At 41.9% G+C, this 13,760-nt stretch overlaps 2 protein-coding genes across 3 annotated transcripts; both read left to right on the plus strand.

Annotated features, from left to right (window-relative positions):
* The first annotated feature begins 625 nt into the window (after positions 1–625).
* LOC125540400 (pentatricopeptide repeat-containing protein At5g04810, chloroplastic) lies at positions 626–9,292 on the plus strand. Of its 2 annotated transcripts, XM_048704012.1 has the most exons (13): positions 626–1,241; positions 1,455–1,531; positions 2,338–2,465; positions 2,997–3,137; positions 3,358–3,444; positions 3,610–3,763; positions 3,940–3,999; positions 4,572–5,000; positions 5,076–5,371; positions 5,688–5,817; positions 6,059–6,630; positions 6,885–7,111; positions 8,954–9,292. In XM_048704012.1, the coding sequence occupies exons 1-11, from the start codon at positions 725–727 to the stop codon at positions 6,551–6,553; spliced, it is 2,514 nt and encodes an 837-aa protein (XP_048559969.1). In that variant the 5' UTR covers positions 626–724; the 3' UTR covers positions 6,554–6,630; positions 6,885–7,111; positions 8,954–9,292. The 2 variants fall into 2 exon arrangements, with proteins under 2 accessions (XP_048559969.1, XP_048559968.1); XM_048704011.1 differs by having other exon boundaries at positions 627–1,531.
* A 599-nt stretch (positions 9,293–9,891) lies between these two features.
* On the plus strand, positions 9,892–10,563 carry LOC125540401 (protein GL2-INTERACTING REPRESSOR 1-like). Its single transcript, XM_048704013.1, has one exon. It carries the CDS (start codon positions 9,990–9,992, stop codon positions 10,236–10,238), a length of 249 nt encoding a protein of 82 aa, XP_048559970.1. The 5' UTR covers positions 9,892–9,989; the 3' UTR covers positions 10,239–10,563.
* Positions 10,564–13,760: the final 3,197 nt, after the last annotated feature.

Here is a 13,760-nt window from a genome sequence, read left to right on the forward strand (position 1 = left end):
CCAACAATCCAACATGTGTGTGTTGTTCTTCTTCCACATCTCGTTCTCGTGCAACGATTCCTCCTCCATCAAGCCCTACCGAGCCGTCATGATGGGCATCACTCCGGCCATCTCTCTAAGCCCCCTCCCCTACCTTGACCTGTAGAAACTCCGTCAACCCTTGCGCGAGCCCTGGGATCCGGCGAGGTCCTGGTAAGACCTTGGGGCACCTGACGCTCGTCACTATCGCTCATTATGCCGTCCCTATCTTCGGCCTCGGGCCAAGCAAAAATTGACTGACGCTAAAATATTTTTGGGTTTGTCTAGGGTAGGGCACATCTAGATATGCCCTAGTTGTTGCACATCTAAGTGACTCAATCAAGTATAAGAATGAAGAGAGAGAAAAAAAAGAAAATATCACACGAATCTCCATGTAAAATTAATGACTTAGGACTTAGATGTGCTTTGCACATCTAAATGTGATTTAGCAAAACTGAATAGCAAACGTGTTAAATCAAAATACATGCCAACTCAAAAAGGAAATTCAAAATACATGTAATATTAGTGTCATGAACTTTTCAATATATATAATTAATATTTTTACAATATATGTCTAAAGAAACTTTCAAATACCTTTTCCCCCAAACTTCTTCCTCCTCGGCCCCCGCCTTATCCTCGGCCGCGATTGCGTTGGCATCGTCCTTCTTCCCGGGCCATTCGAACTCCCCGCCGCACCAACTCAGCAATGCCGATGCAGTTCCTCTCGCTGCCCACCGCCCCCGCCGCCTCCCCGGCGCCCCACCTCCTCCCACCCAAGCCCTTCTTCCTCAAGCCCCTCTCCTCCTCCTCCTCCGCCGCCGCCTCCTTCCGCCGCCCCTTCCAGCCCCCGCCACCGCCCCCCAAACCCTCCCCTCCGCCCCCGCCCCCACCGACTCCTCCCCCTCTCCCCAACCCGCTCTCCTCCAAGCTATGGCTCTCCAGCAAGCTCTCCCCGCCCCCGCCTCCCCCTCCCCCACCCCCAACGCGGCAACACCACCCTCCCCCGCCTCCGCCAGTGGAGCCGGAGCCCGAGGAAGAGGAGGATGTGGAGGACGCGGAGGGGGATTTCCGGCAGAAGGGGAAGGTGTTCGTCGGGAACCTGCCGCCGCGGGCTCGGAAGGCGGAGGTGGCCGACTTCTTCCGCCAGTTCGGGCCGCTCCACAAGGTGGAGCTCGTGCGCGCCCACGACGACCCGGAGCGCAACGCCGGCTTCTGCTTCCTCTACTACGCCGACGCCGAGGGCCAGGGCGCCGACGCCGCCGCGGAGCGCGCGGCGGAGGTCGACGGGGTGGACTTCCGGGGCAGGTCGCTCACGGTGCGGCTCGACGACGGGAGGAAGGGGCGGGCCAGGGCGGAGGACCGGGCGCGCTGGGTGGACCACGGCCAAGGGAAGGAGGCGCCGTCGCCGTGGCACCACGGCAGGGACGAGGCCTGCCGCGAGTTCCGCAGGGTGGTGGAGTCGCGGCCCGAGGACTGGCAGGCCGTCGTCTCCGCCTTCGAGAGGATCCCCAAGGTGGGCGGCTCCTCTCCTCGTACCACCTCGCCCTTGTTATCTGCCACTCCTAGTTGCAGTGCTCCTCCACTTATATAACATGCCAATTGCATATATCATCTTAACATGTGGTAATACTGATATGGTACTGAATAGTTCCTCTAGGATGCGAATTGCACACTGAATAGTTCCTCTAGGATGCGAATTGCACGATAACGCGAGGATGGTCTAGTTGTCCATTCAATGGCAGATGATCTGTGATTGCACACACTGAAAATTCACCTTCTGTAAATCCTCATTTGCCTAATGTAGTTGCTGCACAGCTTGCCTCTGTAATTTCAATCTGCTGTTTACTTTGACGTCACCTGCAATTTCAATCAAAGTTCAAGTTCCCAAATATTTGGCCAGTTGACTGTTGAAAAATTAGCTGCTCAACAAGGTGTTCTTCATTTACACGAACAATTATTGTACTCATTCTGCATTTTCTGTATATTTTGTAAGCTGTAACCATGTGCAGGAATAGATATTATATGAGTTGATTAAGAGTTAGCGACCCTATATTTTTGTGTGTGCAAGCGACTGTGTTTCAACTCATATCGTTCCTTTCTTATTCGAAAGCCTGGATATTGATATTTATGCACCCAAGACCTCCTATGGAAGTTGCACAGCAATTTACTTGATACGCAGGGCCGAAAAAGTAAAATAATGTTGGTTTAGTTGATGCTTGCTGCTTTTTTTATTGCGCAGAAGATAGAATCGCCTGAGTCTCATTGTGATTGAATTCTTTTGATATGATCCATTTATATTCGTTGTTTTGATTGTTTCAGCCATCAAGGAGAGAATTTGGTCTGATGATTGTGTATTATGCCAAGCGGGGTGATAAGCATCATGCTCGTGCAACCTTTGAGAACATGAGAGCAAGAGGAATAGAACCCAATGCCTTTGTCTTCACAAGGTAGGCGCATTTTAGCTGTTACTTACATTTTTTAGGCCGTTTCTTTCCCGTGATAGACAGACTAATGTAGGATAAAATAAAAGCCAGAGGTCTTGTGCAAACAACTTTATGAAATAGACAAACTGCAAAACTTATTACATGTAAATTGACTGATTGAGCATGAACATGTTTCTGCATGGTACCAGAATGAAAGGTGACTGAGGAAATATTAGTAGTGAACCGACCCAGAAACAGAATAGGCTGCCACCTTAATGCCAGTTTGCCAATGTGAAATAAAGATGTTTATCGATGCAGATAGTGAGATACAAAGGCAGGTGGTTCTCAAGGTCACATCTAGAAAAAAATTGCTTTGCATAGATAGTGTGCTCCCGTCATAATTCTCTTTAAACATAAAATAGCAATCCTTGAATAATGTGTTGTAGTCACATTGCTATTATACTTCTACATTTGCGGTGTTGCTAGATATAATCTTCATGGTTGCTTCACTTTGCTGGCTTCTCCCCTGCATTAAATTTTATTCATTTCATGCAGCCTTGTTCACGCTTATGCAGTTGCTAGAGATATGCGTGGAGCGCTGTCATGTGTTGAAGAAATGAAAGCTGAGGGCATTGAGCTGACAATTGTTACTTACAGTATCCTTATTTCAGGATTCGGCAAAATCAATGATGCTCAGTGAGTAGCCAACCCCCTACCCTCTCCTCCCTCAAGCAATGGAGCCATGCTCTATGTGCTCCTTATGTCCTTCATTCAGAACTTCTGATATTTATAACAATACTTTTGCATTTGACAGATTCAGACATTTTCTTTATGTACCATGTCACTTGACTTCTCATGTCTCTATTTCTCAGCCCAAGACGGCTTCTTGCTAATATCTTTTCTCTTGTTTCGGAAGATCTGCAGACAACTTGTTCAAAGAGGCTAAGACCAACCTAGGGGATCTCAATGGGATCATATATAGCAACATCATACATGCCCACTGGTTAGTGTTACCAGATTCATCAGGCCCTTCAAAATTCAAATGGAGATAACTATTATATGGGAAATGATTATGATGCTAATATGTTACCTATTTGGCGATGTAGTAATATCAGCTTGTAGCTCATATAGTATTGATCTAGCACTCAAGTATATGTACTTTCTGCAGCCAGTCTGGCAATATGGATAGAGCTGAAGAGCTGGTCCGTGAAATGGAAGAGGATGGGATAGACGCTCCCATAGATGCATATCACAGTATGATGCATGGATATACTATCATTCAAGATGAAAAGAAATGTCTAATTGTGTTTGAAAGGCTGAAGGTATAGTCTATAGTGGGAAATGACATCTCATGGCTAATTGAGCTGGCTGGCATTCTTACATTATTGTTTTCTCCTTCCTGAACCTACAATACATTTTGAAGCTCTTGGGTTTGGGGTGGATTAAGTATTGTGTGTCACATCCTTTTTGATCTGGTTATTTACTTTTCATTTTGCAGGAATGTTGCTTTACACCATCAATAATTTCTTATGGATGCCTTATTAATTTGTATGTCAAGGTAAAATTCTAGCTTATACCTTTCCAGTTTTTTCATTGCCTGCGTGGGTCGCTGCCTGGCTGCCTTGCGGAATAGCCTTTTACTTCCCCGCAAAAAAAGCCTTTTACTATCTTTTTCCCTTTGTGTTAAATGTGTAAAACTAGCTGATTTAGGGTTTTCTCTTTTGCTTTCTATTGCTCTTTGTTCTTTATACTAGTGTCTGGCAGCTTTAATGGAAGAAAGATTTCTTATATAAGATATTTGAAGTGCAACTGTTGTTCAGATACTGTGCAAGTGATGCTATCTGAGGATTGTCCCAGGCTGGGGCCGTAAAGTTGATAAAGCTATTACGTGCTTGATAGTTATTGATGAACTTATCTGCTTCATAATGTCTTATACATCCAGTACTCTCTAGCATGTTCACAAATCATAGTTTCAACTTCCAAGTAGGTAAATGAAACAAAAATAAAAAGAAAACAAATATCTAGCCCTACAGTATAGACCAACAATATATGAGCATCATTTTTGTGCATGTTGCATTGCACTCTATGATGACAGTCGCTGATGCCACTTTTTGGTGTGTTTTCTTACAGATTGGTAAGGTCGCTAAAGCTATAGCTATTAGCAAAGAAATGGAGTCATATGGAATCAAGCATAACAACAAAACTTACTCTATGCTGATAAGTGGATTTATCCATTTACACGACTTCACAAATGCTTTCCACATATTTGAGGAAATGCTAAAATCTGGTCTTCAGCCTGATCGTGCCATATACAATTTGCTGATAGAAGCATTTTGTAAGATGGGAAATATGGATCGAGCTATTCGCATTCTGGAAAAAATGCAGAAGGAACGAATGCAACCATCAAATAGGGCATTTAGGCCAATCATAGAGGGGTTTGCGGTTGCTGGAGATATGAAAAGGGCTCTGGATATTCTTGATCTGATGCGACGAAGTGGTTGTGCTCCCACTATAATGACCTACAATGCTCTTATTCATGGGCTAATTAGAAAGAACCAGGTATTTTTCAAATACGTCGTGGCTCTTCAAACTTAAACCATGCACTGTTATCATTTCCTTTATTTGTCTTTGTAGGTTGAAAGGGCCGTTTCTGTGCTTAACAAGATGTATATTGCTGGTATTACGCCAAATGAACATACATACACAATCATTATGAGAGGTTATGCTGCTACTGGGGATATCGCAAAGGCATTTGAATATTTCACGAAGATCAAAGAGGGTGGTCTAAAACTTGATGTCTACATTTACGAGACGCTGCTAAGGGCCTGTTGCAAATCAGGGAGAATGCAGAGTGCTTTAGCAGTCACCCGTGAGATGAGCTCTCAGAAGATATCAAGGAATACATTTGTATATAACATTCTGATTGATGGGTAGGTACTCTATATAAGCCCTTAATTTGACCAATATCCGTTAACCTTGTTCTCCTACAGTTCTGCTGGGTTATTATTTGTGGGCTGTCTCAGTAACTCAGGTACACCTGTATTCATTTCATGACTAGTGGAGCTTGTAGAACTAGTAAGCCAAGTTCTAATTCAGAGAGATGAAGAAACTATCATGATAGGTCTTTATTGAATTAGTTCTACAGTATTTTGCAAGGGCATACTGCAGAATAATTTATGGTCTGTTTCACAAAGTATTTTAGGCAATTCCTTTTGCTTGTCTATAATCATTGATCTTTTTCTCTAGGTGGGCTCGGAGGGGAGATGTTTGGGAGGCAGCAGACTTGATGAAGCAAATGAAAGAAGATGGAGTCCCACCGAACATTCATACATATACCTCCTACATAAATGCATGCTGCAAAGCAGGAGACATGCAGGTACAATTTTTTTGCATTATTTAATTTGTAGCCTATTGTTACTGGATGCTGGAGATAGACCGACAAGGATAGTACAATTCCTTGTGACAATCATGACTACATATTTTCTAGTACAATGAGCTTTATCCTGCATGGCTTCATCTCATTAGAATTAGAAATTTGCGAATGGAGAAATATTTCTCTTGGGCATTTCATTGCACACTATCCATTGATATATCTTAATTAAATGATTTATTTGTAGAGGGCACAAACGGTGATAGAAGAAATGGCAGATGTCGGACTGAAACCTAATCTCAAGACATATACTACCTTGATTAAAGGTTGGGCAAGGGCGTCACTTCCAGACAGAGCATTGAAATGTTTTGAAGAGATGAAGCTGGCGGGGCTGAAGCCTGATGAGGCCGCTTATCATTGCTTGGTAACTTCACTTCTCTCCAGGGCAACTGTGATGGAGGGAAGCACCTACACAGGAATCTTGAGTGTTTGTAGAGAAATGTTTGAGAATGATTTGACTGTTGATATGCGCACTGCTGTTCACTGGTCAAGATGGCTTCACAAGATTGAGATGACGGGTGGCGCACTAACTGAAGCACTTCAGAGAATATTTCCTCCTGATTGGAATTCATTAGAAGTTCTAGGAGAGGTTTCTGATTCTGTAAGCACTGGGGACTCAGATTATTCCAGTGATTCTGATTTTAGCGATGGTGACGAGAATCAAGAAGCTGATGACAGCTGACAATCTGTAAACAACTTTCGACGGTATGCACTCCCAAGCTGCTTTTGCGTGAGCTGTGCCAGAGTTTACCTAACAAGGTATGTGTATGCTTGTGGGAAATATACCACTACCTTCTGTGGATGCTAATAAATACACAAACATTATGTTTATATTTCTATCATTAATTGTCTGTCCAAAATTTTATCTAGAATGATTTAATAGGAAAAGGAAGTTTGCAATGATCTTTAGTAATGATAATTATTATAGTTTCTGAAAGCAGTGTTCCAGAGAAACTAATATTCTTTTGTCTGAAACGACAGCATCGTTAACAAACCCTGTTCTTGAATTACAGGTCGGCAGTTTGTGGACGACCCAAAAGTTGGGTTTGGAATCTTACAGTGCAGTAAGCATGGGCTGTCTGTCTTCTGCTGTATTTTTTCAAGAGCTGCCGACAGTCAGCAACAGTTCTACTGGCGCTAAGGACTCAGTCTGTCATTGCAAGTTAGCAGCAGACCAAGCTTGCTCAGTTATGTGTGTTCCTGTACAGAACAGTGACTGCCGTAGGTAAATATTCGTGAGGTATGGGCAAGTTTGTTTTTGTTATGCTATCCTTGACTAGAGTCCAACTTGTTTATACTCGTAAATGAAGTTTAAAGCCAGACATTTGCATAATTTTTTTAGCGTATTAGTCACCCACAACCAATTTTTAGCTTGCTTTTGATTTGCTATGGGAAAATCTGGGTGCTCACTTCACAGCATTCAAATGTTAGGAATCGGACGCAAGGAGCTCATATATCTATGTTTCTCTGTAGGACTTTTAGGCCTATGGCTGAGTAGTGAGTACCACTGCTTTGACGGGCATTTAGTAAAGCATTTCATAGCACATGACTCCTAACTGGTGTAAGGCAGTACATTATTTGTACTACCCCCGTCTCGGTGAATAAGTCATTCGCGAAATTCTAGGTCGACGATTTAACTATCTAAATATGTATCATATGTGACAAAAAATATATATTTAGAAACTACATCCGTGTAGAAATCTACTGATATACTTTTTATGACATATAACACATATTTGATTTCTCAAATCGATGACCTAGAACTACGCGAATGACTTATTCACCTAGACAGAGGTAGTACAATTGTTCTGTAATCTCAGCACTTGACAAGCCGTGGGCAGCTTATTAGCTGAATACCACACAAAGCAACTGTGGTGTAGTACTGGCTGTACGCCTATAAAATGCGAGATAATCTGAATACTGATAATATGTCGCGGAATGAAGCTTCTCATTGCCTCCATGAGGAGATATTAATTTTATTGTTTTGATAAATAGGAGCATAGATTGTTGTCTCGTCGGTGTCTTAGAGTAGTATACATTATTGTGGTTTTGGGCAGATTCAATGGAGGAATTCCCCTCTTAGAGTTTGAAGTACAGGTCCAAGTCCAATCAAGTGCTAGATGATGGCTGCTCTCTCATTAAAGATTTGGCATCTTCCAGTACAGCAGCTTCAATAAAACGAGCCTTAACTTGGCACAGCCCGGCTCAGCATCACTTGGAAATGCACGCCCCTGAGTCCAAGCTGGGCTGAACTGAATGCCTGCACAAGCCGGCATTAATACGGTTCTTATGAGCCCAGTTTCTTGAGATTGGCGTGTGTCTGTAAACTCGTAGCTGGCTGGTAGGAGTAGTCCATCTTTCTTCATTGATTCAAGCAAGAGTGGTCTCCATCCCACCCCCCATTCAAGTCCTGCCCACAATATAACACAGTGCTCCATTTATGCCACGTGAATAGTAAAATCAGAAAGAAAAAAAAAACTAGAATATTAATAAAAAAAATTCTAAAATTTTGGGGTATCAAACTTGATCGACCATTCTACTCATGTGTGAAGTTTTGTGAAGTAATGATACCCGTGGTATCCTTATTGAAGAAAATACAATCAGGGCCTTACCATTCATCAAACTGTGTTTCTTAGTATATAGCTTTGAGTTTGTCAGTTTTGCCCAGAATACGACGGATGTCATATCTTCATGAAACTTCATATGCGAGTATACGGTAGACTATGTATGTTACAAAAGAAATATCATTATTTTATTTTTCCTAGTATTTTTTTTCTTTCGAATTTACTGTTCTATCGGGTGCGCGTGGAACCATGTTCCAAAAATTCCTGTCCTCCATTTAAGCCCGTTATTTAAGCTTGCCTATTTAAGCTGCATTCATCTCCATTCATGCGCACCATAAATTCCGGCTAGGAAACCTTAATGTGGCTGCAGTATTTTGTATTCAGTGTGCCACTTAATGTTCTTTGAATGATAAGGATGTACCGGAGTACTGTACAGAATATTTTTAGACCACCAATACTGCTAAGAATTTCTTTCTCCTTGCACATTTTTCTGAATATTTTTTCTTTTGGCATTGCAGCCTCTTCCTTGTGAGACAGTTAAGGTGGCAAAGGCTTGAGGCTGTGTCTAGTTTCGTGAAGTTGTTAGATGTTGCCCTATCCTAATGAGCGGAAGATGGAAGGGCCTGGAAATATGTTTGTTCATATAGGGCCAGTAACTGGAAATGGCACCACAGGTGGGCAACAATCAAAATCTCCCTTCTTGTTTTAATTTCCTTTGGAAATAGACTTTTGGAATCTCTACTTGGATTGTAACTGCGATCCAGAAGGTAGCCACAGTGGCGGCAGTGCTGTACAAAGACTTGTCTGCTATAGTGATATATTTGAACAGATAAAATATATATCTGTTTCCTCTGTTCTGATGAATTTGAAAGTTCAGATAGAGCGTGCGAATCGTTAGTTGGCTCTTACTTTGGCATGACTCAGCTGTTGTATAACTAAATCTATTTTGAGTGATTCCGAGAGCACAAGCCAGTAAATATCATTTACTCCCTCCGTCCCATAATGTAAGAGCATTTTTGACACCGTTACGCTCTTATGAGGGAGTAGTTATCTCTAGTTCTGTTCTGTGGCCAACTACTCCTGCAGTGACACTAATTATGACCACCTCTGTTGTGAAGTGTCAACTGTATATCTTTGCGGGTATTTTTGGTTCTTCACCCTTAATTTTAGTGAAGGGAAACACATAGCGGTACATGTATCTCTAGTTCAATTTCGTTTTCAGTGCTCTGTTTTATTTCCGCATTTCCATTTTATCCACTTGTTTGGAGAAGAAAAGAAAAAGAGCAAGGAGAAGTACACGTATTTGAACCAAAGTCGAGCGGGACAGGGAAGGACGCAAACATTCAAGCCGTTCGCTGTTGATGCATTCAAGTGACCCCCTCTTCTTGATGCACAACAGAAGCACTATATATATACCGCAAGGTGGCACACCATTCTTCCGCAGCACAAGCACGGACGCACGCACTCATCTCCCCTTTCTCCCTGTTAGTGGTCGCCAGTACACAGCACCCACCTACCTAACCTAGATAGATAGATAGGCAGGAGCTGATATCCATGGCCAGCATGGCACCGTCGCCGGCGAGCTCCTGCGTGTCCTCCGACGAGGAGGAGGCCGCGGCGGCCAAGGCGATGGTGGTGGCGGGGTGCCCGCGGTGCCTCATGTACGTGATGCTCTCGTCGGAGCCGCCTCGGTGCCCTCGCTGCAACAGCCCCGTGCTCCTGCAATTCCTCCACGGCGCCGACGCCAACACCGCCAACGCCAACGCCGACGCCAACACCAACATGCACGGCGGCAAGAGCTAGCCTGCCTGCTTGCTACTCCTTTCTTACCCACTGTAGCCGTGATGATCTGCATGGGATTTTCAGGTCGTAGTCAGGAAGTAGCTAGCTTTCGAATCGACTTGCAGCATCGTTGACCAACCAAATCTAGAATTTGAGCGGACTGCGAGAAAGAGCGTTTGCAATGTGGCTTGTGACCAATCACCGTGTGGCTGGATGATTGGATTGCACGACTATTTCTGCTTTGTTTTGATTCTAGTATTGAAGATGGGTTCGTGACCGATCAACCTCCAGCTAATTATATAGCACAGCAGTATAGCCAGCCCGGATGCTGACTGGGAATGATCAAAGTCAGGATGCCTTATTATGAGGGATGGACGACAGAAGTCGGGATCGATCGATAATCCGTGACGGTTTTAATGAGGGATCACCAAGTAGTAGTACTAGCAGATGGAATGAATACGAGTTACAATTGAATCGGGATCGGTGGTTGACAAGAGGTGTTTGTTAACACCATCTAAACGCATGAACTAACCCATAATGTGTTGTTACTTGAACAAACAACATACTTATGATAATAATAACATCTACTATGTAATTAAGCATCCGCGGATACATGAAAGTAATTAAGATAACATCCAACCATAGCAATAAATCTAGAGTTGCAACACCCCTCATGCAACAGTTCATAAACTTATAGTATACACTATACAGGAGAACCGTAGGAGATGCAGGATAACATCTAACCATAGCAATAAAACATGGTTATTTTCCTACTGCTGCCTTCAAAAAAGTTAAGGTTGTGTCATGGAAGAAGAAAGAGTTTGAAGATTTCCTCGTTTCTTTTAGACTTTATTTTGTAATAGATTCATACGAATACGATGGTATCAAGTGTACGACACGCACAGATTTAAATGAGTCATAGGGTTTCAATAGGGTTAAACTTGACTTAATTATTTCTTAATGCCCATCATGCCTTTAATTATAAAGGGGTACAAGCCGGTCTCAACCGTTGATGTGTTTAGGGGGTGTGGTAAAGCAGAAGTGTTATCGTTGTATGTCGTTAGCAGACACACAAGGCAAATGTAAATGCAAAACGAACATGGTCACTTCCACATAGTTCACGAGAAACATCCTTCAAATAGTTCACATAAATCCTTGGTTGCATTTGTTTTCTGTCCCTTTGTGGATCATTCATAAAAATATGTTGTTCGTAAGGTGCTTCGCTTCTTGGCTGCAATTGGTCTTTGCGCCAATGACGTGACTACACAGAAGTGCATGGCGCATGCCTTTGTGTATGAATGGACCGTATCTGAATTCCAGGAATTCATTCGTCATATTGTTTCATGTAACAAGCTTACCTTCTTTGTTGTAGCTAGCCTCGCCTCAAACGGCTAGTGGGTCACTGATAAGTTTGAGTAAAAACATTCTAACTTGGTACCAAATGTTTGATATTGTTACCACAAGCTTGCCTCACGTCTGCATTGTTACTAATTGCGGGTCATCACTTATCAGATATTTTTTCATGTAGCATACTTACCACAAACATTCTTATTAGTAATGTTGAGGCGAGGCGAGCTTGTTTCATTACGCAGCGAGTTATTAACAAGTTTGAGTAAAAACATTCTTCAAATAGTCATTGATCAAACGCAATGCAAACGTCGGGCTTCCTTTTGCTTGTGTTCTAATAAGTGGGGTGTGCGTGTTTTGCCAAGTTTGCCCGGATTTTGATCGTTGCGGCTGCCGTGTGGTGTATTCTCCAAGCTATTCCACTTTGACCGGTGTGGCGGGCCAAATGGCGTGTTTTGGCTTTTCAACTGGCTTTTCACTGCTGTGATTGGCCGGATGGCGTGTTTTGCCATCTCTCCTAGCTTTCATCCCCTGCGGCATGGCCGGATGCCGTGTTTTCTCACCTCTCCCAGCTTTTTATCACTGCTCATGTGATTCTGGGAGGGGATCAATTTTCAGTTTCGATGCTTTAGCTCATTTGGCTTGGAGGGTGTGGTTGGGTTTTCTATCATCCTGGCTGGAGTATGAAAAAAAAACTTAGAATCGATTTGGTTTTTCAATCAAACGGCTTATGTATCACCAAAGAAATAGATAGGCAACGATCATCGTCGTTTGTCATTACTAAGTACAAGGCAAATATAAAATGGAATACAAACATAATCACTTGTAGATAATTCATGAAAAACGTCCTTCAAATAGTTCATGTAAGTCCCCACTTGTCTTTTTCTGCATGTTCATAAGTTGCTTCGTTTCTTGGCTCCAGTTGAGCTTTGCGCCAATGACACAATGGTCATCTGGTGAACATAAAGAGAAGAAGCATAAATGGACGTTGACACGCTCCGTCCCACGTCTCATCGACTATATTATGTTCCAAGTGTTGTATAAAAATATGATTAATTTCCTTCCATCCGAATTGGTCCGAGTTTGATTCGTTGAGAACCGTCGATCCAGTCTCCGTCCACGTCTGAGAGCCTCCCCTTGGTCCCTCTGCCCACAAATCCAGCCTCCTACAGATCCGTGCCGTACATTACTTGAACCAAATCGAGGTCTCGATCGCCCGTTCTCGTTTGGGAGCGGTTGTGTGCCGCCTGCGGCGAAACACAAGCTCGCCTCACCTCAGCATTGTTCCTAATGGACCGGCCCAAGTAGCTTCATGAAGGTTAATTCATTTTCCTTCTCTGTTTTCTTACTTGTTTGTTTTTTAATATTTTTCACATTATAAAAATGTTTTAAATTCATATATTTAAAGAACTAAATTACTTAACAAAAACTTAAACTATGAATTTTAGAAATGTTAACACAGTGTAAAAAATTGTTAGAGTAATCTTAGAAAATATTGATAGCATTAAGTTTTTAATGACATTTGAAAATATTCACACATTTCAAAAATGGATGTGATAATTAAAAAATTGGTTATACAATGTAAAAAATGTTTTTGTGATTCACATAAATATTTTGTGCAATTCAAAGAAAATATATGATACATCGCACGTTCCAAAATATGTTTATGACATTTAAATAAATGTTTATACAATGTAGCAAATATTCACATAGTTCAAGAAAATGTTTCATATCATTAAAAAAAATCACATATATTTGAAATTTTTTAACACGTATTTAAAAATGTTCAAAAAACATGTGTTGAAATTTTTTAATCATGTGCTTCAAAATGTTAAACATGAATTCATATGTACAATGTGTATAAAAAAGTAGACATTAAAAGATATATTTTTAAAAGTGTTATGATGTATTCGAACAATGTTTAATGTGCATAGAAATGTTCTTGATGCATGCAAAAATGCACAATGTGTATGAAATAAGTAGGCATGTATTGAAAAAACAAAAAGAAAAAAGGGAAAATAACCGAAAAACAAAAATTCAGTGAAGAAGCACATAAAAGTGAAACCCAACCGAAAACCGTTAAACACCGATACACAAAAAAGGTGTATAAAAACACAGAAGAAGAAAGAAGATAAATACAATGAAAATCATAAAGAAAGCCACAGAAAAAGAAAGATGTGTTTGTGTGTCTACAGG

The sequence above is a fragment of the Triticum urartu genome, chromosome 2 (assembly GCF_003073215.2).
Source record: "Triticum urartu cultivar G1812 chromosome 2, Tu2.1, whole genome shotgun sequence".
NCBI lineage: Eukaryota > Viridiplantae > Streptophyta > Magnoliopsida > Poales > Poaceae > Triticum > Triticum urartu.